The sequence below is a fragment of the Eleginops maclovinus genome, chromosome 7 (assembly GCF_036324505.1).
Source record: "Eleginops maclovinus isolate JMC-PN-2008 ecotype Puerto Natales chromosome 7, JC_Emac_rtc_rv5, whole genome shotgun sequence".
Classification (NCBI taxonomy): domain Eukaryota; kingdom Metazoa; phylum Chordata; class Actinopteri; order Perciformes; family Eleginopidae; genus Eleginops; species Eleginops maclovinus.
Window position 1 is genome coordinate 24992866 of NC_086355.1, and position 26158 is coordinate 25019023.

The following is a 26158-nucleotide window of genomic DNA, read 5'->3' on the forward strand; positions in this document are numbered from 1 at the left end:
GGTGTTCACCCTGAGCCAAATTATGGTTTAACAACTGTAACATGGCTCAGCACTCATGTCAAGTTTTGGATTCCTGTTGATGTTAAAGCTGTGCATGGAGCTACGCAGTATAGTTTGTGTGGCGGTTTCTATTTTTCACCTTTACTAAACGAATGAATGAATCAAAGCACTGGTTCCCAAATTGATCGGAGTTATAAGAGGGTGCTTTGAGTATATTCTAGAAAAAAAGGGGGGCCCTCATGGATAAAGACAACTGGATACAGCGTTGGAGGCGGGGCCCTGTTCAATCCTATGAAAGTTCCTCTGTGGCGCATGAAGCCAAAATGGTCTGACTCTTGAAAGCAAAATACCATATCTTGGTTTCAGCCCCTCCTCCAATCCGCAGCTTCATGGCCGGTATCCACTCATTAAGGGGAATTGTAACTCTGGATTCAGCTTCGAGCGCATTCAACACATTTCAGACTGCAATGATTTAAATAAGGGCTATACAACTGTTCCTTCGGGTTAGTTGGTCCGCTGACGTCTCTTTCCCGATGTAAGTCAATGGGAAAAAGTTGTTTTGGACTACTGATGTCACAGACATATACGTTGTAGTTGGCCAATGTGGAAATTTGCTACAACATCCAGCTCACTACCTGGGGGCTTGGGGATAAAGCTCATCCACCATGTTAGATCCAAGACAAACTTCACACAGCAGGCACATCTCATTCAACTCTCCAACATTGGATTTGTGTTGAGACGTTTCCAACAACTCTAAATGTGTTCCTCTGGTAACATTGTGAAGGCATTAGTAAATGTGTGACTGTGCTTGCTACTATAGATGTTCCAAAAAGGCTTTAGAAATAAAAGACCATCATTTCGCCCTTCAAACAAATGTGCTGTGAAACTCAGCGACGGAGGACGCTGTCCAGACATCTTCTGAAACCAATCTGATATTGCAAAACCAGCTTGACGATGGCATATTTTCTCACTATGCCAATAGATTAATGTCAACTCTTCAGTCTTAATCCCTCCTCCGTTATACATACTGACACATACTGTTTACAATTCTAACAAACAAAAATGTGGTTTGAATATTGCTAACTATATCTGTCTATAGCAAGATTGTGTGTATATACAACTTTCAACTCAAGAACACTAGCATTATGACGTTTACTGGGATTTTAAAAATAATACAGCAGGTCAATTATTTAAGCAACCTCACTTGTGTTGAGTGATAGAATGTAAATGAGTAAGCTGGCTACAGCTGCTAAAAGATTAAGGGACATTCATAGAAGCCTGCTCTTGTTGCTTCTCTGTAAAATGTAATATTTTGAGTGCTAAATCCTGCACCAATATAATCGTAAACTGCATAAATGCTGAGCATGAAGCTTTACTAGCCTGATTAGTGACATAACCGTGTAATGTAAATTGACACACATGTCTATATAGCATTGATGTACATGTATATACTGTACGTCTTTTCATTGATACGGGTCACGACCGTGGAACAGCTTCCCAAAGACCTGAGGGCAGCAGAGAGCATTCATACTTCAGGAGCAAATTAAAGACCCACTTTTTTTAATTTGGTATTTAACTGAATAATATTTTATTCTTATTTATTAGGGTCTGAGACCAGAGGTCGGCAAAGACCCTATTGTAACCGCTTGCAAAGCAAGCGAAAACCCTGCAAAGCATACACAAAACAGGGAAAACGACGGGCAAAAAGCAGAAAAAAGGGGGCTTGAGTCATGCCGGCAGTTAGGACGCACAAGCCCACGTCACTACAGCTCGCAAAATTGATATCCGTACGGCAATTTGGTCGATCCAAAAAAGGGGCCGAAATCACAGTTGGGTAGCCCGCTCTCGCTCACATCACTCTACTCAAAGCATAATTGATATTGAAAGGAAAAACCCTCTTGGAGGGGTATGAAAAAACGTACAGGAAGTCGGCCATTTCGAATCTTCCCTCCGTACTTTGAGGAACTCCTCCTAGGGCACTTATCCGATCGACTCCAAACTTGGAAAGTAACGTCTCGAGACCTGGGCGGTAAAATGATATCCAACAGAATTTTTTTTTATCGCACGCCATTGTCGTAATGTGGCGCCCATTTTCACGGTCGCGCGATTCTAGGTGATCCATAGCCATAAAACACAATGTCGTCGTAACTCTGTGGAAAATGGTCCGATTGCCATTAAACTTCACGTGTACATCATCGGTCCATGCCTCAACAGCTCTCCATCACATCAGAGGTGGCATCATTTGCCGTTTCCATGGATACGCATCCCTCGCCATTAAACTCTTTTTTTTCTCAGGTGAACATTCTCCCATCGGCCCCAAACTTCATATGTTTGATAACGAGGCAGATGTCAAAACACCTAGGCCTATTATGGGGTGTTATCATATGCCATTTCCATGGCGACACAATATTCGCCATGAAACACGGTTTTCTCATAACTCCAGTGAACATTCTCCAAACGGCCCCATACGTCATATGTTTGATAACGATGTAGACCTCGAGACACCTAAGCCTATTGTGGGGTGTCATCGTAAGCAGTTACCATGGCGACAGATCACTCGTCATGTCTATGTTACAGCTGTAACTCCCATGTACCTTCTCCGATCGGCCCGAAACTTCCCACGTTTGCTAACGGCCGAGTCCTCGAGACACCTTTGTGACGCCACGACATGCGGACAACAGCGGACTGGCGCGGAGCGTCGAAGGCCCGCTCATCGCTGCTCGCAGCTTTAATTGTAATTGTATTCTTATTTTATTTATTTATTCCTGTTTTATTCAGTCCTGCGTTGGTATTAAGTGTTCTTTTATATCACAAAGCTATCTGTTCTATTACCTGAGAAGGGGGAAATAGTATTGTTTTTATAAAATAAATGGTCTGTAAGTTTGATTTAATTTGACTGTTCATTTCCAGAAAAAATCAGAGATGGCTCCAGGTGGGACGATGACACTGTCGATTTATAGATTTTGAAAGTAAATATAGGATGGCTAATCTAAATGTCTGCTGTATAGTCGGCACTTGGCTTCACCTGCCGGGAGCTAAGAGAAGCAGCCGACCCATCCAAGGCAGTGATGCATTCACTCTCTGAGTTGCCAGCATGTTTCATAAGCCAGCTGAACTTCACCCCTGAGACTTGGCTGGCTGAGGGGCGAGTTTAAGAGTCTGGTGCTAACAGTGCAGCTGTGTGCCACAGCAGGGGTGGGGGGGTTTCAAAGAGGAGAAGCTGAAGGAAACAAAAGTAGTTTCACATTGTTACGGTTATAAAGCTGGCAGAACAAATACTGAGGCGTTCTTTCATTAGACCATTCCAACAGCTCTAACTGCAGCGTAGCAAGTAGCATAGCATTGCTCTATTGCAGTGCAATAGTAGGGTTGCAATGGAGTTTGTGTAAGGATTGGATTTTTAGAGCATTCATAAATAAGTGATATTAGTGAATACACCAGAGCAGAACTACTTTGGGAGTTGTGTTTAAATTGATACTGAATAAAAAGGACAAAGAAGACGTCAAATCTCATGTCGGATCTCTGATCCCCCTTATGTTCCTCAGTCCTCACATCTTATCACCTTAGCATTTCATCTCTTTAATTTAATTTCCTTCATTCTTAGTTATCTGATATTATTATCTTTAGTCTCAAATATTGTACTTCAACTTGCTCGTATTTTCGTATTTTTTATCAATTTGTCTGATTAGTTGTGTAACAGGTCGTTCATTCTATCAGAATTCACATTATTCATGTGATACTTATGGTATTCCGTAGTATATATATATATATATATATATATATATATATATATATATTCTTAGTAGTAAATAAATGTTTCATTTCTAAAGAACCTGTATGTGTTTTGTGAAGAGACTTTAATAATTGATTATGCTATCATATTTTCTCTTATTGCAAAGATTGGTGCCCCAACCTTGTTAAAAGTTACGTTTACGCATTTTATTAAAGGTAAACTACTCATCAACTCTGCTCTGGTTGTTGAGTCTCGAATATTAACAAACTCTCCTAAGATTTACCGACTTCCCCTTTAAACCCAAATTATTGAAATGATTGGGGGTGGGGAAATAATCGATACAGCATAGTATTGTGATACTTTGCGTGGTGATATTGTATCGACACATGGACGCCAAGTATCGATATTGTACTATAAACTATTCATATTGCAAATCTAAATGAAAGTTTTTGGTAACAATTGCTTTTTCAATCCACTACATGGTGCTGAGCTTTCTGCTGTGCAGTCATGGCCATGGGTAAGTCAGTGGGATTGGAAGGAGGTTAGTCAAAACCAAGATGGAGTCAGTGGACAAGGAAATCAGAAATGCACCATATCGCAGTATATCGTATCGCAATACTTAGGATATCGTAGAATCGCAATATTAGTGTGTTGTGGAGACCCTGGTGATTCCCACTTCTAGAAATTATACAATAAAAACAAGAACCACATTTTTTAAAGATTATTATAGAAATATTCAAGCATTCTTTAATATTTAAACTGTATTGATTTAACCAGTTTTTAGATCCATGCTATCAACAGGCATTGATAAACGTTAACCATTCGTCCCGTCGGCTATGTTTACAGGGGGGTTTAAAGATGAGAGGCCAGGCTGACTGTCTTCACCAGGCTGATCAACAGTTTGAACAGAAATCTACAAGTATGTTTTCCAACAAGGCTACAGGTATAGAGCTGCATTTTGTTTAATGTAATGATTCACCTTGGTTTCATTTCTGTTCATCACGAATAGCACTCAGTATACATGTTCCTAATTTAACCCAGAAGAACCCTCCGGACCCATTTCTACTTAAAGGAAAATGAAGGGACACATAGAAAAATAACAAATCTACATACAACATATTTATGACATTGTTATTCCCAAGTGTCAGATCTCTGAAAAGTGACATATACAGTTTGTCACATTGGGCATTAATGGTTAAAGTTATTCTTTATAATTTTCTTTTATACCGTAATTTCCGGACTTCTAAGCGCACCTGAATATAAGCCGCACCCACTGAATTTAAAAAATATATGTATTTTGTACATAAATAAGCCGCACATGTCTATAAGCCGCAGGTGCCTACCGGTACATTGAAACAAATGAACTTTACACAGGCTTTAACGAAACACGGCTTGGAACAAAAATAAAAAATAGCAGTAAACAGTAGCCTACCAAGAAAGTCATTGGTCACTATCTTCCTCCTCCTGTGCACTGAAACCACTGAAGTCATCTCCTTCGGTGTCGGAGTTGAATAGCCTCAGAATTGCTTCATCCGATGTTGGATCGTCTTCATTGTCACTTTCATCCGGAGGCAAATTCCCCGCTGAGCTCATGCTGCCCTCTTCAACACGCAGCAGTCCAGCCTTTCGAAACCCGTTGATGATAGTGGATTTTTTGATAATGCTCCACGCTGTCAGGACACACTGGCAGACTTGACCATAAGTTGCTCTTCGCATGCGGCCCGTTTTAGTGAAGGATTTCTCCCCACTTGTCATCCAAGCCTCCCACTGAACACGGAGCGCCACCTTAAATGCACGATTTATACTGATGTCGAGTGGCTGCAAATACTTTGTTGTGCCCCCAGGAATCACAGCTGGAATTGAGTTTGTCCTCTTGATGGCTTCTTTCACAGAATCTGTTATGTGGGCCCTCATGCTGTCCAACACGAGCAAAGCCTTGTTCTTGTGAAAGAATCCTCCCGGTCGCTTGCCGTAACACGCCGTATGCCATTCATGCATTAGGCCTTCCGTCATCCATCCTTTCTTGTTGACTTTCACAACAATTCCTCTCGAGAACACAGGTGAAGTGCGTTTTTTTCATGCCCAGTTGTTTTCAGCGTGTCTGATGATTCGCCTCTCCTGTTGACAGTCCGAGTGAGAGGCAGGTCAAACGTCAGAGGAACCTCATCCATATTTATGATGTCGTGCAGGCCGATGGAATGCTTCGCTACCTTTGCATCAGTGAATTTGCGGAAGTTTGAAACTTTTTCCTCGTAGTCGGGAGGGAGCTGCTGACACAGACTCGTTTGTACCCTGATGGACAGGCCTTTACGTCTCATAAATCTTAGACACCAAGATGGTCCACCTCTAAAATCCTCAAACTTCATTGCGGTGGCAATTGTTTTGGCTTTCAGTCGGATCTGCACAGTTGAAACACCTCGGCCGTCTGCTCTCTGTGTGTTGATCCAGTTTTCGAGCTCATTTTCTGGTTCGGGCCATCTGCTTTTCTTCCCTCTGAAAGCTTTTGTTGTCTTTTTGCACTGAGTTAGTTCCTCATGCTGCTGTTTCCAACGTCTTATCATCGACTCATTAAGGCCAAGCTCACGTGCAGCAGCTCTATTTCCTTTTCCAACTGCCAGATCGATCGCCTTCAACTTGAAAGCTGCATCATATGCATTTCTCCGTGTCTTTGCCATGATGAGGGTGACAAAATGACTACCGTAATCAGAATGATGGGAAGTTTGAGCACGCTCGATTTACGTCATGTGACGGTGCTCAGTTTTTTGAGCATAGTTTTTTGTGTATTTTTTTTCAAAATCCCATTTTGGCGGCATGAAGCTTGTGAAAGCGGGAAAAATCCATAAATTAGCCGCGTCATTGTATAAACTGCGAGGTTCAAAGCGTGGGAAAATAGTAGCGGCTTATAGTCCGGAAATTACGGTAATTGAATAAATCAAGATGATTTTTTTTTTTTCAATTTGTTTTAATATTCTTTGAATTTAACAATATAGAATATATTAACTTAATATATTTGAATGAGATAACATAACTGAGCAGATGTCCCGCAAATGTTTTCACAACAGGTTTAATGTAATAAAGGACTTGTTATGCAAGCATTTGAATTCTTAAATGGCTTTAGCAACAAAAAACAAGCTTTTGATAGTTAGCTAGTCCAGTCACATGTGTTAGCCTGGCACACAGACATTTTGGACATAAAATCACATGACCTGGCCCATGAACAACCATGATGTTCAGTATGTTTCACTTAGGGACTTCATGAGTTAAAAGGGTAAGTCTGTATATGGAACTTTCCAGAACATTAACATGTCCTGTAACATCTGTGTCACCGTGGGTTCTCATGGGTTAAAGTGAAACATGAAGAATCTGTGTCTTATATTGATATTGATAGTGATAGTGGCTGGGAATGGCTACATATTTGTCATATGGGATGTAAACAAATGGAACATACTGTTCCGATGGACAGGTCTGTTTGGATACAACACTTCTGGATACCCTGCTCCTGTTTTATTCTCAATAAAACATGTCAATGTCTTTTACCAGCATACTGCATAGTAAACTAACAATTAAGGATGCCATTACCATCATGACTACATACTCTGAAGTAAACCCAGAAAAACTCACATATCTGCATCCATCCTATACTGTACCTGTAAACCACATGACTGCAGCGATCACAGTCAGCATTATTATTTTAAGGAAAATGAAATAATATCAATATTTAGTGGTACGATTTTGTCTTCAGTAGGAATACATTATTTATGTGAGTTCTTGTGTTTTTTTTCTCTATAACTTGCCATCCCTCTTAATTATTTTAGGAGTTTATGCAGTGCATGTATCAAATCAACGTTTATACAAAACACATTTTAAAGCAAACTTAAATGCAAAATAGGGCAACTATCCCCCCGAGTTTACAGCAGTTTCCTCTTTTTTATTATTTAATGGTTGATTATCAAACCATCTGCCAGGCAGTCTGAGGGGCTGCAATGCATGTTAGGGCAGTTTAAGATTAAGCTCACCTCTTATACTTGCAAATTCCTTCCTATCTATACTTCCGGGCATTTATTGAACACACAAATCCCCATACTTTGAATAAGGAACACAATCAAATGTCAGTCAGTATTAGAATGAATAGTATGTAAGTTTGGTATTTAGAACACAGCCAATGTCTTTCCTCACTTCTCTGAAGCCGGGGCCCTCGTGCTGGATCAGTGTGGGCTTTCACTCACTCACTGAGCAGATAATGTTGGTTCATGAACCATAACCCTCCAGTATTAACCAACCAAGCCAAACACCACTGTCAGAATATGAAAGCAACATATTAAGAGGTGCTCACCTGCTTGACATCATATCCCAAAAGAACAAAGTTTAGATCTGGAGAAACTGCAAACTTTGAGGCCTTAAAAGTTGCCTGTGGAAAGAAAAGTAGGTAAATGATTTTAGTTTTTTCAACATTCTTCCGACTTCAGAGATACAACTGGCAAACAATCATCATCTATAAAACAAATCTTAACATATTGTCATGAAACGAGATCTGTGTCAAAAGTTACAGTGAATCCTGACTCGACCTCAGCCGGGTCGGAACACCTGCTGATGGCTAATACGTTGCCATGGTAACAATTAGATATGCTTCGAGAAAAGCAGATATCTGAAAACGTAATAAAATGTCTTTCATTATTGTTATCCAGGTTTCATTGTGTTTAAAGCTGTCAAGTTTCATTAACCACAGTGGGACTGTCCTTCATGTTTTCAGGGAACTTACGAACGTGGTGTTCTTCAGCAGCAGCTGCGTCTCGTTGCTGTGTGTGTTGGCTTTCAAGATGTCTCCATCCCAGCTCTGAAAGATGATCTCCTCATCTAAGAGAGAAACAGGCAAACACTTATGGGATTATTTTGTATGGGTTTGAGAAATTGAATCAGCTCAAACTTTAAGGGATACTGTAGGCCCTGAACCAAGAAACAATTAAGGGTGACCACATTTTAAATGTGATCGTTATGTGGTTATTATTTTCCTTAAAAACACTGACAAATGGGGGCACTGTTGAGCATGCCACGAGAGTAGATGCGTCTACCGCAGCTCCTGCTAAATCTTTTATAAAATTCATATTTTCTGGACCCTAAATCACCCGGACTCTAATATTTCGTTCATTGACCGTGAACTAAGTGAGAGGATGCCAAAGACAAGGAAGGTAGAGAAAGCCGGTCAACTTCGAGAAACACCACAACCTCGGAAGATGCTAATACCAAATCCATCGATGCATTAGCAAAAGCGGTTGGTGCTATACAAGCGTCCATCGAGTCCTTTCGAGAAGAAAACCGGGCGTCTATTGCTTCATTACACACAACACTGAATGCACTTTGCCAGAGAATTACAAGTGTGGAGGAAGGACTTAATGGGTTTGATAAAAGACTGGAAAGCCTCCCTAGCTAGAGGGAATCGTGAGCTGAAGGAGAAATTATCATACCTAGAAAACTACACGAGACGACAGAACATAAGAATTGTAGGAATAAAGGAAAATACAGAGGGGACGAAGCCGACGGAGTTCATTGCAAATCTACTCGTGGAGTTAGTTTTTCGGAGAAGACAACTTCGTAATAACGTTGCCTGTCGATAGAGCTCACAGAAGCTTAGCCTCCAAACCAGCAGAGGGAAACTAACCCCGACCTTTCATCGTCAAGCGTCATCACTTCCACACTAAAGAGCGGATCCTGCGCCTTGCGAGAGAGAAATGTACGCTTACCTACAACAGATCACGAACCCACATATTCCCCGATTTCAGTCCGAAGCCACACTACAATTCAGCCATGGCAATAAGCGAGTGAAGTTCACCGACCCTGTGGAAGCGCTCCCTTACATCAACATTCGCATCACTGGCCAATCTCCTCCACAATCCACTGAGAATATTGAAGATGACTGAGTCAGTCCAGAACAACAATACGGTCACTGACTGGGCCCTAATTGCAATATAGGGGGAAAGGAAGCACGAGCAGGCTACACGTTCAGTGGCTCAGCCTCTGCATAGCGATAGGACAATTATTATGATGGACAATCTTTTTTCCCCAACTCCACTGTCATTATCACTAGCATGACAGTTTCATGCTTAGGCCTACATTATTATGTCATGTCAGAGGACTTGATCTTGGCCAATTTTCAAAATGTTAAGGTTCACAAAGTTTAAAGTTAAAACTACTTGTTTAACAGCAGGAAGGTTGCAAATGAGAGTTTGCAGAAACGACATATCAGCCTCAACTCTGTTGAAGCGCTAAAAGCATACGTTAGGGGGCAGATAATCGCTTACAATGCACATACTAGGAAAATGCACCAGAACAACATTAAGGATGTGTCCTCCAGGATTACGACTATGGATGACCTCATATCAAAGTCCCCTACTCCTGATCTGGTAAAAACTAGAATAGCCCGACAAACTGAGGCTGCTCTTCTATCTACTACTGAGGCAGAAAGATTAATCTTCAAGTCTCGTAGTCGATACTATGAGGAGGGGGATAAACCTTCTAAACTACTGGCTAGCCAGCTTCATCAGAAAGCAGCATCTCATATTATCCCACAAATTAGATTGTCTGATGGATCATTAAGTGAAGACCATCAAGCAATACATAATCAGTTTAAAGAATTTTACTCAAAGTTACATTCAGCAGAATTCAAACCAGATCAAGAAAATGTTTTTTTCTCTAACCTAAACATATCAACAGTGGACCCTGATAGTAAGGCAAAACTAGACCAGCCCCTCACACAGAAAGATTATTACTGCAATAAAGTCTTTACAAAGTGGTAAAGCCCCTGGCCCAGACGGGTTCCCCACCAAATGTTATAAAAAATGTAAAGACCAACTTGCCCCTCTCCTTCTGTCAGTGTACAAGGAAGCACTGAAAAGTAATGTCTTCCCGTCTACACCACGGCAAGCATCTATTACACTGCTTCTTCAGAAAGAAACAGATCCATTAGACTGCTCATCTTACAGGCCTATCAGTTTGACAAACTGTGATGGTAAAGTGTTTTCAAAAGTAATTGCCCTCCGCCTTGAATCTGTCCTACCTTATTTAATTTCAAATGATCAAACAGGTTTTGTTCAAGACAGACAGTCCTTTTTTAATTTGAGGCGTCTGTTTAACATAATCTATACCAAATCGGATGAATCAGTCCAAGAAGCAGTCATATCACTTGACGCCGAAAAGGCATTTGATAGAGTGGAGTGGGGCTATCTTTTTCATACTCTATATCGATTTGGCTTTGGCCATACATTTATCAGGCTAATCAAATTAATATACACCGACCTTACCACTTCAGTTTTTACCAATTCTGTTTCCTCTGAATACTTTAGTCTAAAAAGAGGGACAAAACAAGGTGACCCCTTACTCTTTGTTCTAGCTATAGAAGCATTTTCAATTGCCTTAAGAAATGACAGTAGGATAGAGGGTGTTGTGTGCGGGGGCATAACACACACGGTTTCACTTTATGCAGACGACCTGTTGATATGTCAACAACCCAATTACTAGTGTTCCTAGAGTCCTTGCTGTCCTTGAACATTTTGGAAAATCATCAGAGTACAAACTTAATTTCAGTAAAAGCGAATATTTTCCATTAATAAATTATCTGAAAGATATCCTAACTTACCTTTTAAGCTTTCAGCTGATTCATTTACATATCCAGGTGTAAAAGTTACCAAGTCCCACCATCATTTATTTAAAAACAATTTTGCACCTCTTCCAGAACAGACCAATAGGGATATTAAGCGATGGTCACTTCTGCCAATATCCCTCATTGGTAGAGTAAACTCAATAAAGATGAACATAATACCTAAATATCTTTACTTATTTCAAGCCACACCTATATTCATACCAATGTCGTTTTTCAAGGCATTCAACCAGTCGATCTCTCCATTTATATGGAACAACAAATCTGTGCGTATAAGGAAAGAATTTATGGAGACCAAAAAGTTGTGGTGGACTATCACTACCAAACCTCCGTTCATATTACTGGGTTGCAAATGTAAATGCCATCTCTCTATGGCTAAAAGACTGGAATGGCACAACCCCTGCATGGCTTCAGATTGAATTAGCCACAAGTAGGCCACACTCACTCCCTGCCTTACTCTGCATCTTTACCAACAATAGTGAATAGTGTGAATGGAAATGTAATTGTAAATCAATCTTTGCGCATCTTAAAACACTTCAAAAAAAGTCTGGGAATCCAAAATATTTCTATCTACTCTCCAATAACTAATAACCATCTTTTTCAGCCAGCTCTGTTAGACAAGGGCTTTCAGACATGGCAAGATAGAGGTAACTATAGCATAAAGGACTTGTACATCGACAACACCTTTGCCAGCTTTGAACAGCTGTCAACAAAATTTCAACTGACAAATGCTCATTTTTTTTGTTACCTACAAATCAGAGATTTTGTGCGTAAGAAATTCACTAGTGTTCCAGACTTTCCTCCACTATCCTGTTTAGACTTTTTGTCAAAGGTTAATCTATTACATAGAGGTAGAGTCTCAATGATTTATGCACACATCATGAACACATTGAGTCCCTCTGTTTCTCATACAAGGGAAGCATGGACAAATGATATTGGGATTCCACTCTCTGATGAAGAATGGCAGATGGCCCTTTATAGGGTGCATGTGTCTCTATTTGATCAAGGCATGCACTAATACAATTCAAAGTCTTACATCGCCTACACTATTCAAAAGTTACATTTGCAAGGATATTCCCAGGTATCGATCCTATATGTGACCGATGCAAACAGGCCCCTGCGACCATCGGTCATATGTTGTGGTCTTGTTCAAAGCTTACTGAGTTCTGGAACTCTTTTTTTGATACAATTTCCCAGATGTATAATTACAATATCCAGCCTTCCCCTTTAACGGGCCATCTATGGTATTACACCATACCTAGATGACTCAGATCCACCAGCATACCTGCAACGGGTCATTGCTTTCTCCTCTTTGTTGGCTAGGCGTTTTAAATGGAAGGATTCAACGCCTCCAACATACAGTCAATGGATCAGAGATATGATGCAAAATATAAAACTGGAGAAGATTAGATGTACCCTGAATGGCTCTATCAATACATTTCATAAAACATGGGATCTATTTACTCAATATGTGAGTATGTTGCCTGGCGTAGAACTGTAGCTATATGCTGTCATTGTCCATGTGCTGTTGATCTGTCCTATTCATGTTTGAAAATGAGATGCCCTTTTATTTTTGTTTGGTTTTGTGTTTTTATTTTTTTATCAGTATTTATTTATTTCATTATTGTTTCCCTTGTGTCTGTCTAGTAGCGTGTCATGAGAGATGTCTGTTGTTAGTGTTATACATAACTATACGTTATGCAACTGTGAACATGGAATCTGATATCTGTTTAAAATCACCATAAATAAAGTACAAAAAAACAACAACAAAAAGAACACTGACAGATGTGAAAGCTTAAGAGACCTATTTTCAGATCCTAGAGTTAATGAGTAAAATGTCATGTTTTTTTTACATGTGAGAGCATGTTGGAGTTTGGTGCATGTCTTTTGTCCTCTAAACGTTTTCTTAACCTACCACATTTAATATTATTCCATTTGCTGAAAAAACGACATTTGTTGACCATGGAGGTCACAGTAAGGCTGTCTCTACATGATAAGCAGTCTTGAATGCATTCACCTATTCACAATAGTACACTTGTTGCCTTGGCAACCGCAGTCAAATGGATATGCTGTCATGTGGTGCTCAAAGTTTGAATTATTCACGTGGCCACTTGATTTAATTTGCATAAAATTGAAAAGCACCGACCATTGCTGGAATCTGGACCACATGTTAGAATTTACCACTGATGTCATGTCAACTCAACACATCTGATTGGTTGATTGTGGTTTGGTCGGGCGGTCAGCAGTGGTAAATTCCAATCATTTTCTACTGGGCATGCAGGATTATATATTTGGACAAAAGCCATGGATGTTTTTATAAAGATATTTCTAATATGACATGTGCCAACAGAAACTGACCCCAAGGTTATGATCATTAACCTGCATTATGACTGCATTGTCATAGCGACAGACTGCAGGACCATAAATGTTTGGACCATTTAACAATCGGAAGGTTGTGAGTTCGATCCCAGCCCCTGCAGTCAATATGTTGATGTATCCCTAACATTGAAGCCATTTTGAATATCGACCTTATTCATATGCATCATGAAATATTATGAATGTTGAGTGTTTTATTTTTGCAGACTTGTGAATTTCCCTGTGTTTAAATGCATTGTGTTTTGATTGATGTTGACTACCAATGAATTATAGTGGCGTCACATGGTGGCATGGTTTTGACCCCTTTAATGATGACAGGTGGGAAGGTGCTCACTATGAGAGGTAGGGCAAACAATTTTCAACCGCATGGAAACCGCAAGGTGAATTCTGCCTGATACAAGTTACATATATTACGGCCTATTTCTTCGAAACTTTTATTTAAGAGTTAAGAGATTTTGTTTACTATTTTCTCAGTTAAATAAACGGCTGATATTTGATCATTTATGTGGATGCACGTACATTTTTCTGACTGCTCAAAACAAGCTAGATAAACCCAATTTGCTCCCGATGGAATGCCAACGGTTTGTGAATGTGTGTGAAAGTTAGATTCCTTGAGCAAAAAGTGTCACCTCGCTCTGTGTAAATGGGTGAATGATGACTTGAAGTATGTAAAGCGATTTGAGGATTCGGTAAAGACTGAATAGTGCTATATAAATAAACTCCATTTGCCTATCAGAGTCTTTGTGAAGATGCCAGACTTCACATACCTATAATCTAAACACACACTCTCAGGGATCTACTCTTTCATGAGCTGTGTTTTGCTTTAGTGCTGAAACATGTGGAACCAAGCAATTATTTAATGTGAACATTCTTTTCAAGCACGGTCCTCTGGATCAACAGGTATGAGTGTTTTCTTTTGACCCTGCTATAGAGTACGTAATTGAAAGCATAGAGCTGAACAAATGTGTGTTTCGATTTCAGAAGCTTCACACTGATGTGGTCTTTATTAGGCAGCTTCCTGGTCTGTTTATTTCTGACAAGGCATACAGGACGTAACGCACCAAAAGTTCCTTTATGTATGGAAAAAACCTGTGCGTGAGTAGACTTTCATAAAGCCATTTGCAGCACGACATTTGACTAAAGAAACTGACTAACAACTCAGTGACGTAAACAGCCTGCACTACAGCGGCACTGCAGGAGTCTGAATGTATGGATTATTTATCTAGATACAAAATGAAGGTTTTGCTTGACACACCTTTCCAACAAATGAAGTTAGTACAAAGTCTACCTAAGATGGATGAATGCTTTATGAGTATAAATAACAGGGAACACAAAAAGCTCACCACATAGTCTGATAGACATGTTACTCAAATGCTCAGACAACAAAGATTCTGGCTCTCTTAAAGACACAAGAGACCAACTAGCACAGGACAAAAGGAGACGAAGACTTTATACTTTAAAAGGTGATGGGACACAGGTGGCAACAATCAAGGGAGGGGCTGACAATCAGAAGGGAAACACACAATGGCAGGAAGTCAAGGGCTTCTTAACTTAACAAGTGAACAATGAGACATCACTCAACATAGACAATGACAATGAAGTAAACATGAAACATATCAAATAAACCTGATAACTTAACATGACATCAGTCAATGAACAAATACAGCGTGATGTTACACCTACAAAGCTTCAAAGTCAGAGTACCACGGTCTGCAGCTGATGGCAGGGCCTCTAATAGCTGAGCAGCAGTGTGCTGTTCTGAGTAAAGAGAAGAGGCATTCTAACTGTTTGATACAAACCATAGTGGAACACAGAACTGTGATTGGTCAATTTGGACATTCTAGAGGTCTGCTTTTTTAAGCCATCTTCTACTTTTCGCTCTGGTTGTAGAGCTTGGTTTTAGAGCTTAGAGTTTAGCATTATGATGATATCATACGATTATATTATATCGTCCTATTATAGCATTATATTTTTTCCTGACGGAATTAACAATATCTAAAATACAGACAGCACCTAGATCAGACTAAGCCATGGTAGCATCAAAACATCCAAAAAAATGAACATCATGCTTTATTGAAGAATACTTTAGCGATTGATACTGGTAAGTCATTTGGAACGTTTTACTGATGTTTTAAATCTAGCTAGAAAAGTATTACTTGTAAAGACTTCTATACAATCAGACAGAATTTATATTGGTCAATCTGGACATTCTAGTGTCTGCTATGTTGAGCCAGCTGCTACTTTAGAGGGACTACAGTTTGTGCGGTTACCTCGATCTGCAGAAAGATGTATGTTCAATTTAACATCAGCTGTTGACAACAAATATTAGTTTTCATCCATCAGAAAAAAAACATAGAATACTTTTTGAATATCCGTTTTTAAATTTGTGTAGGGCACAAAACTTTGGATTCATGATGGCCAAACTGTCCCCAGTAAACATTTTTTTTTAAAAAGAGCAAAAGATAAGGGGAGAGGTTAAAGGACAGACTGCTGGATGTCAGAGAAATCAACAGAAGAAGACAGACAGAAATTAAACACCAACGGGAACACAGTCTGGGCTCTGGCAGAGTTTAAGGACTTGTTAGTGGAAAGAAACTTTGAAGAGCCTTACAGAAAATCCCGATCCAAGCAACGTATTTTAAGATCTGTTGCTGTTGCTGCAGTTTCGGTCGTTGGTACGCAGTGGAACAGACTACTTGTTTCTTAGTAGAAGCAAGCCGATCATTTTTAAATCAATATTGTGAGTCATACCTTTGGTTTATTTGATATGTAGCCATGCAAGTGGGACAATTTATCAAGACACTTCGCGTTGTGATCCTGGTTGCCCTGTCGTGTTCTTTTTCATAAATGACCACATTGCTGCCCATTATCGTTCCCTATCTACTGACTTACATTTCTACTGAGCCATGGCACACATTGTTTTTATGAATAAAGGACTTAGTGCCCCTGAGAGGAGTGTTAGACAAGAGAGACAAGAAACAACAACAACAAAAAAGACGTATTAAGGAGGATGTGTCTCAGACATCTCGGCTCAGTGAGACTACACTTCAACTCTCGACAGTGGAAACAATGACAGCAGAGCCTGCAATAACGCCGGTAGGATCTCAAACCAACACTCCAGTCCAGGGAGGCCTGAATTCCATTAATGCATTTGACAGATCTAAATCATTTCAAGGTCCCCATCTCATGTAAATGTCAACGAATAAGCTTAGAGGCATCAATCTCAGCAGAGAGGGCTATAGACTAGCAAACACTCCAAACACGATTGGGTATAATGACAGGAAAATAAACATGAAAGGGAGATGGATTGCTTGAATTCAACAGGCCAGGAAATCCTCAAAAGGACTCTTGTCATTTAGAAACTGTACCCACGTCGAAACAAAACCCAGTCCTCTCTGCATAATTGATATGCAGCGCATGTATCAAATCAATGGTTATACAAAACATTTTACAGCTGAAGTAATTGGAAAATGGGGCTACTGTCCTCCTGAATTGACAACAGTTCCATCTATAAAGCCCCCGAGGATAAAGGTGACATGCAATCTCAGATGTGATTAACAATGCCTCAGCCATCCCATGATTTACCAGTGTTTGTAAGAATAAGAATTAAAGGAAATATCCAATTAGATGTTACCAAACTCATACAACCCTCCTCTTTCCCATGAACTACACATCGCTGTGTGAAGAAAAAAGCTTCCGATTCAGGAATTGTGAGGTTAATTCATTTTCTTCCTTTTTAAAAAAAAGAAAAATAATATTGATCACGCAGTAGTATCATCTTTCTTGAAGCTAGAGAGCATTTTGAAATATGGCATAGGTGTGGTCTCACACCCAAAAACAGATTTTCTTCAGGACAAGAAACAAAAAGCCAGTGGACTGACACAGTGGTGAATGACTCATGTGTACCAAAGTTACAGCTAATGAGATATTTGCAGTTTTACATTGGTAATAATATATATATATATATACAGTGGGGCAAAAAAGTATTTAGTCAGCCACCAATTGTGCAAGTTCTCCCATTTAAAAAGATGAGAGAGGCCTGTAATTTTTATCACAGGTATACCACAACTATGAGAGACAGAATGAGAAAAGAAAATCCAGGAAATCACATTGTAGGATTTTTAATGAATTAATTGGTAAATTCCTCGGTAAAATAAGTATTTGGTCACCTACAAACAAGCAAGATTTCTGGCTCTCACAGACCTGTAACTTCTTCTTTAAGAGGCTCCTCTGTCCTCCACTCGTTACCTGTATTAATGGCACCTTTTTGAACTCGTTATCAGTATAAAAGACACCTGTCCACAACCTCAAACAGTCATACTCCAAACTCCACTATGGCCAAGACCAAAGAGCTGTCAAAGGAGACCAGAGACAAAATTGTAGACCTGCACCAGGCTGGGAAAATTGAATCTGCAATAGGTAAGCAGCTTGGTGTGAAGAAATCAACTGTGGGAGCAATTATTAGAAAATGGAAGACATACAAGACCACTGCTAATCTCCCTCGATCTAGGGCTCCACACAAGATCTCACCCCGTGGGGTCAAAATGATCACAAGAACGGTGAGCAAAAATCCCAGAACCACACGGGGGGACCTAGTGAATGACCTGCAGAGAGCTGGGACCAAAGTAACAGAGGCTACCATCAGTAACACACTACGCCGCCAGGGACTTAAATCCTGCAGTTCCAGACGTGTCCCCCTGCTTAAGCCAGTACATGTCCAGGCCCGTCGGAAGTTTGCTAGAGGGCATTTGGATGATCCAGAAGAGGATTGGGAGAATGTCATATGGTCAGATGAAACCAAAATAGAACTTTTTGGTAAAAACTCAACTCGTCGTGTTTGGAGGAGAAAGAATACAGAGTTGCATCCAAAGAACACCATACCTACTGTGAAGCATGGGGGTGGAAACATCATGCTTTGGGGCTGTTTTTCTGCAAAGGGACCAGGACGACTGATCCGTGGAGAGGAAAGAATGAATGGGGCCATGTATCGTGAGATTTTGAGTGAAAACCTCCTTCCATCAGCAAGGGCACTGAAGATGAAGCGTGGCTGGGTCTTTCAGCATGACAATGATCCCAAACACACCGCCAGGGCAACGAAGGAGTGGCTCCGTAAGAAGCATTTCAAGGTCCTGGAGTGGCCTAGCCAGTCTCCAGATCTCAACCCCATAGAAAATCTTTGGAGGGAGTTGAAAGTCCGTGTTGCCCAGTGACAGCCCCAAAACATCACTGCTTTAGAGGAGATCTGGAGGAATGGGCCAAAATACCAGCAACAGTGTGGAAACCTTGTGAAGACTTACAGAAAACGTTTGACCTCTGTCATTGCCAACAAAGGGTATGTAACAAAGTATTGAGATGAACTTTTGTTATTGACCAAATACTTATTTTCCACAATAATTTGAAATAAATTCTTTAAAAATCCTACAATGTGATTTCCTGGATTTTTTTTTCTCATTTTGTCTCATAGTTGAGGTATACCTATGATAAAAATTACAGGCCTCTCTCATCTTTTTAAATGGGAGAACTTGCACAATTGGTGGCTGACTAAATACTTTTTTGCCCCACTGTATATATATATATATATATATATATATATATATATATATATATAATCGAGCTATTAACGAGGTGCACTATTATACTTTTCAGGGCAGCAGTCATTTTTCACAGCCTCACTGAATGCACCATTTGTCCGTCACTGAAGTGGCTCTTTGAGTGATTAGAGAAGCTGAATGCCCGAGCACAGAGAAGAATCTTACAGGATATAATAAGAACAGGATATACTCAGGTTTACTGTGCGCTCTTAACGTGCTTTCTTAGCTTTATGCCATTAACAAGGGTCAGAATGTTGTCTCCCCTGACATTTTGAAATTTATTAACAAAAAAAGATGAATATAGATTGGATAACTATCTCCTGCAATTGACTGAATATTCAAATTGGATGTGGCCAAGCTCCCACGAAGTGCTCCGGACTTCGAGGAATATATTCGTAGTGGCTAAACAGCAGGTACTGCAACTTCCGTATCAGTCTGTGACGTCACCGGCGCAGAAAGACTTTTTCCCATTGACTTACATTTGGAAAGAGACGTCTGTAAATCGGTGGATAATTGTTTTGAAACCAGATTAACTGCCCAGTATGAACCCTGTTATAGCCCTTATTAAATCATTAGGTCCTTAAAGTTCTAAAATGGGCTAAAAGCTGAATCCAGATTTATTTTGTCTCTCCATTCATTCTACTGAGCTGAAGAGGGAGATCGGGGGCGGGGCTTAAGGGAGAAACTCAACTGTGCATGCTCTATGCTCTCGACAGCCTGGCATGATGGGTAATTTGTGACGTTTCGCTCTCGAGAATCTCAGATAATTTTATCTGCATGCGCCAATGAGCAGCTCTCATAGGAATGAACGAGGTCCTTCCTCCGATGCTGTATCCAGTTCTTATTATACATCCATGGGTCTGGCGCATTGGTTGTGGAAGTCATTTGGAACATTTAACTGATGTTTTAAATCTAGCGAGAAAAGTCATACACTGTATAAAATGACTGTGAAATCCACAGTTATTTACAGTGTTTGTGCACAGTTAATTACTGTATACCATTTTAGTGTATAATACCGTGTTTCTAACCGAAAATTACAGAAACTCTGGAATTACTTTGAATAGCAGTAGTAACGTCCCAACTGTAAAATCACAGTAACCAACAATGTACTGTCGAAGATCACAGTAACCGATAATGTACTGTAGAAAACGATCTAAAACCCTCTTTGAAAATCGGAAGAACCAACTGAAAACCCTATTTCTAGAATACTAGCTAAAATATCTAAAATATCTGAAAAAAACACAAAATCTTTTTCTTAAGATAAATCATTTTGATGCAGTGTAATTACTGGTTTGGCTTTAGAAGATATATATTTTTAAGACCCTATTGTCGTGGAAAGTCCACACGTAATCACCTTCTGGTAAGAAAACAACACATCTACAAGCTTAAATGCAAAGTTGTGTCATTTAATAAAGAGTACAGCATTTAACAGAATCAAATTTCCAGCTGGAAGCCAGATAACCTGTACCAACGTGTGGTACAAGGATCTGACCCCGATTAACATCAAATCAGATTCTTAAAGGGAAGGAAACAAAAATGGGAGAGGGAACAGCCAATCAAATTCTACATTACAGGGTATTGCAAGATTTCTGGCTGGACGGGGGTTAAGCTTTGACATGTTAAGCGTAATTTGCCTGACAATGGTCACAGTGGCACCCTTCTGTCTGTCGAATGCCTTAGAACAGAAGTTTGCCAGTCTTTTGTTTTAAAGGTGTGATGACAGCCTAGCAAAAGGCAGCCAAAGTTTACATTAGATATTGTGAGGAAATCAACCAAAGAAAAGTTACACTCACATATATAATTAAATAAGACGTATGATACATTTCTATGATACCTATGTCTTTGCAAACCGGAAGAACTACAACTGTGATGCTGATTTGTACCAGGCTCTAGGGAATTGTAGTTTATAAATATAATATTGTTTTTCCTAGAATTGGATGTCTACATGTCTGTAGTCCCTTTTTTTGCTCAATTGCTTTAAATCATGCACTGAGGTTAAGGTTCAAAGGTCAGTATTTCAAAGCAGGAGCCATGTGGAATCTTCATACTGACATATGTTACTCTTCAGGTTGAGACCTTTCCAACTATGTGTTTGGTGTTCCTCTACGGCAAAGTTTTATTTTTTTCCATGTCATGGTAAGAAGCCATCACAGTCCTAGTTTCAGGGAACACTTTCAAGGCCCAATACATAGAAGCTTTTTGTTTGTTTATTTGTTTTTGTTTTATGGAAATAGCGACCAAAATGAGTCACCTTCAGAGATTACAATGCTACAGAATCAACACAGAGGAAAAAAATTGACAAAAGTAAGGTAATAATTAGGGATGCACTGATATATCGGTGAGATATCGGCATCGGCCGATGTTAGCCCTATTTACCACAATCGGCACATCGGTAAAATAAGGTGGCATCACCGATGGCAGTCGCCGATGTTTATGTTACGTGACCGGGAGAAGACGCGTTAGCGTTGTTTTCTTTTTATCTGACAGATCAAATCTGAAGTCAGGGCATCATTTTGAAGGATTAGAACAGTGACTGTAGGTCTGCCGTAACTTTAAAGTCATTCGGAGGGGGGGGGCTCTCCTGCATCACGCTGTGGCTGTGCATGCTGCAGGACTCCTGCCCCGTGTACCGGGTGTCTGGAGGATCGGTAAATTAAATCCATTCTTCAGGGTTCTTGGGAGGCCGTCGTATATATTTGTGACTTTGATATACTTGTTGTTACTCCCGTTAACTTCCAGAAACTTACTATGGCTCGCTCAACTTCTCTCTCGCTCTTACACATGCACACACGTATCCCCCACTCTCTCTCTTAAAGGGATAGGCTGCCTTAGTCTGCATTGTGCTACCATTACAGGTTACATAGTAAAACATCGGCAAAAATTGTTATTCTTAACCCTTAGATGCACGAGTGACTGGACCCTACACCCTTCCATAAGTGGGTCAAAAATGACCCATATTAGAATCAATGTGTTTTTATGCCATTTTTGTCAATTTGGTTAAGAATAATCACTTGTATAATATTTAGTGTTATATTCAGGACCACACAAGAATGATTTCATGTTTGAAATATCTTTATTTTTCACTTTTTAACATTTTTGAAAAAGAAAATTACCCAGAACAGCAATAGAAAAATGTCAACATCCATTGTGTGTGTGTGTGTGTGTGTGTGTGTGTGTGTGTGTGTGTGTGTGTGTGTGTGTGTGTGTGTGTGTGTGTGTGTGTGTGTGTGTGTGTGTCTGTGTGTGTGTATGTGTGTGTGTGTGTGTGTGTGTGTGTGTGTGTGTGTGTGTGTCTATCTGTGTGTGTGTTTGTGTGTATGTATGTGTGTAACTGTCCAGTCATTGACAGTTCCTCTCTCTTTTCCCTGCTTTGCCTTCTTGTCTCATCACTGTATGCAGTTTGTTTCTGGCTGTGATCATTGCACACAGGTACATTGCATTTCCCACACCTATTGTTGACTTTGCGATCTTTGTTACTTGGGCAGATCTGACACCTCTTTCTCTTTGGTTGGCCCTGTCTGCTTCTTTTCTGTGGCTGGGTTGTGGCTTTTGTCATCCCACACCTTTCCATTGCTTCAATAATCGGGGTTTGCAGTTGGGGGCAGCCTTCCAGTCGACTCCTCATGTGTGGTGTGACAAGCTCCTTTGACAGCTCTTTGAGGAAGAGCCGTCGTGCATTGGTGATGCCGCTCTTGAATTCTGGGTGCTGGTCCTCTTATCATCGAAGCGCAAGGTACGGCAAATGTCTTCAAATCTTCCAACAGCCATAGTAGCCTTGTACATGGGATTATGTAGAGCAGGGGTCACCAACGCGTCGCCCGCGGGCGCCATGGCGCCCTCGAGGACTACTTGAGTCGCCCGCGAAGGCCTGTTCTAAAATAGCCTAGTTCTCACGTGACACACAACTTTATTTTATTCGTTGTTAAACTTTCTATTATTTTTAAATATATTGCATTGCTTGTAAGAAGATAACAATATGCAGTATGCACGCATATAAACATATGCCTACTTATAAAACGTAATTTGTGTAAAATAAAATGCTTCAGATTACGTAGATTGGACCTAGCTGGTCTCCACGACAACCGTTGCGTGGAGACCGAGTCCAGTCAGTGCAGTGAAGCGAAGTCAAGATGAACGGATGATTACAATTTAATCGAAAACATGGCAGAAAAAAGAAAGAGAACGTATTATTTTCACGGTGAATGGGAGCAAGAGTTTTTTTTTACCACTGTAAAAGATGCCTGCGTGTGTCTCATTTGCCGGGCGACTGTGGCGATACCAAAGCGGCACAATGTTGAGAGGCATTTCAAGACCTGTCACGCAAGCTACCATGCTAACTACCCACCGGGCAGCGCACTACGAGTGGAAAAAGTAAGTGAGCTAAAGGCAGGATTGTGCAAGCAACAGTCTTTTTTCACAAGACCAGCTAAAAAATCTCAGAAAGCTACCGAAGCCTCGTTCAGAGCAACAGAACACCTGATAAAGAAGAAGAAGGCATTTACAGATGGAGACCTTTTCAAGGAAACGATGATGATAGTTCTGAACACTGTGCTTAAAGACGAGAAATATGGGAAGGAAGTGCTCTCTTCTGTAGCTGATGTTCAAATGGGGGCAAGCACAATGGTCAGGAGAGTGACAGCAATGTCCGACAACTTGACTGATCAGCTGGACCAGGATCTCAGGGAGTGCAGGTGGTTCAGCATCCAATGTGATGAGTCCATCGACAGCAGCAGCACGGCGCAGCTGATGATGTTTGTTCGGATGGTGTTTCAAGATTTCTCTACAAAAGAGGAACTTCTCACACTACTCCCCCTAAAAACCAGCACAAGGGGGGTTGATATCTACAACGCGGTGAAGGAGTTTTTCAACAACAGAAACATACCACTGGAAAAGCTGGTGTCGATTACCACCGATGGGGCTCCTGCGATGACCGGACGGCATGCAGGGTTCATCGCGCTCTGTAAAAGCGACCCAGCGTTCCCGAAATTCGTACAGTACCACTGCATCATTCACCAGCAGGCCTTATGTGCAAAGGTGCGTTTTCATTTTGTATTTTATTAATTTATGTTATCCTTGTTGCAGGCCTAATATCCTATTTGTAATTATGAGTAGGCCTATTGGGCATATTTTACGCATCTGCTTGTAGACCGGCCCCTACTGCGCTTTTTGGTCGTTAGAGTCAACTTCATAGTTGTGATACGGCGCTATATAAATACATTTTGTTTTGTATTGTATTGTATTGTATTGTATTGTTATTGTTTTTAAGTGCTTTGAGTAAGAGTGATTTTATTTTATTTTTAAGGTGATCGGCTTCGAGCACGTAATGACTCCTGTTGTGAGGATCATAAACAGCATCCGTTCCAAAGCTAAACAACACCGAAGTTTCAAGGTGATGTTGGCGGAGCTGTCGGCTGAATATGGGGACCTGCTTCTCCACACGGACATCCGATGGCTCAGCAGAGGACGGATTCTGCTCCGGTTTTTGTCGCTGTTGAGGGAGATCAAAGATTTTATGAAATCTAGAGACGAAGACACATCGCTGCTGGAGGACGTTGCGTGGCTACTAGACCTGGCATTTCTGACGGACATTACTGGAAAACTGAACAATCTGAACTGTGCGCTGCAAGGCAAAGGTAAGACTGTTGCCGACATGATCAGTGCTTTAAATGCGTTTAAAGCACAGATGAGCATTTTCTCTGCGCATTTACAGAGAAAAAAGGTGCTGCACTTCCCCTCTTTGCAGATGGTGCTGAACGACAATACCTCTGCGTCTGAGATTTTTGGCAACGCTGCCGAAAAATACACTCAAGTCATAAACAGGGTTGGGCAAGAGTTTGAGAATAGGTTTTGTGACATTGATAAACTTGAGCCATGTGTGTCGTTCGTTTCGAATCCATTTATAAACGTGGACACAACGTCCATTGCTGAGCAACTAAGTGCAATGTTCAGCTTGGATGCTGGGCAGGTGGAAATAGAAATAGTGACACTGCAGAATGACATTCGCCTCAAAGCCCACCAGGCTGCAGCAAACTTTTGGGGCCTTGTTGATACTGAAAAGTACAGTGGTCTGTGCACAGCAGCAATGAAGGTTGCCAGTCTGTTTGGGTCTACCTATCTTTGTGAATCAGCCTTTTCTGACATGAATTTCATAAAAAACGAACACAGAACACGGCTCACTGATGCACATCTGCAAGACTCACTCAGACTTGCAGTGTCAAATTACAGCCCAGATTACGAGGCCCTGGTTGCCAGCATGCAATGCCAGGCTTCCCATTAAAACTTATGAAAGATTGTGATGGATTAAATAGGCCTATAAATACTTTTGTTTAATGTTATGTTGTTCTGTTTGATGGTGATTACAGTGAAATAGAAATAAAGTGCTGATTTTGATATTTGTCTGTTTCCTTCCTTTTTAAGCCATTATTGATAATTAGGCCTATTGTGCAAATTTGTTAAAATGAGCAGTGTCCTCAAACAGGTGAATATAACTAATTAGTTTTACTATTAATAATAACATACAATTAAAGGTAAACCGCGCAAATTTGAAGCGTACCAAATTGGTAGCCCTTCACATTAATCGGTACCCAAGAAGTAGCCCTCAGTTCAAAAAAGGTTGGTGACCCCTGATGTAGAGGACTCCCAAACAGCTCATGGACTGATACATCCCAGTTCTTCTCACTTCCTGCAAACAGGGTCAATCCAATGAAGGCCATGAATTCATCTTTGGTGACATTTTTCCATTCTTTTCCTCTAGCTGTTGCTACTCTCCATCCTTCCAAGTTTGTGCACTTCATCACCTCTTGTATT

At 40.5% G+C, this 26158-nt stretch overlaps 3 protein-coding genes across 5 annotated transcripts in view; 2 read left to right on the top strand and 1 right to left on the bottom strand.

Moving 5' to 3' along the window:
- LOC134867715 (inactive dipeptidyl peptidase 10-like) overlaps positions 1-26158 on the top strand; it is a 679335-nt gene that overhangs the window by 397551 nt on the left and 255626 nt on the right. The gene's annotated exons all lie outside the window — the stretch shown is intronic.
- The window catches only part of LOC134867426 (inactive dipeptidyl peptidase 10-like), a 237865-nt gene that overhangs the window by 69742 nt on the left and 141965 nt on the right, over positions 1-26158 (bottom strand). For both annotated transcript variants that reach the window (XM_063887980.1, XM_063887979.1), the window contains exons 4-5: positions 8493-8587; positions 8067-8141 (exon numbers count right to left, since the gene is read on the bottom strand). In XM_063887980.1, coding sequence (XP_063744050.1) covers positions 8067-8141; positions 8493-8587 — 170 coding nt within the window. The remainder of the gene's footprint in view (positions 1-8066; positions 8142-8492; positions 8588-26158) is intronic.
- On the top strand, positions 23155-25741 carry LOC134866853 (general transcription factor II-I repeat domain-containing protein 2A-like). Its single transcript, XM_063887025.1, has 2 exons — positions 23155-24385; positions 24654-25741. The coding sequence occupies exons 1-2, from the start codon at positions 23513-23515 to the stop codon at positions 25626-25628; spliced, it is 1848 nt and encodes a 615-aa protein (XP_063743095.1). The 5' UTR covers positions 23155-23512; the 3' UTR covers positions 25629-25741.

Bases quoted from the DNA above. Each gene is read 5' to 3' on its own strand.
- LOC134866853 (XM_063887025.1), top strand. From the start codon at position 23,513: ATGGCAGAAAAAAGAAAGAGAACGTATTATTTTCACGGTGAATGGGAG. The intron at 24,386-24,653 runs GTGCGTTTTCAT...TTTATTTTTAAG, and splicing joins AGCAGGCCTTATGTGCAAAG to GTGATCGGCTTCGAGCACGT.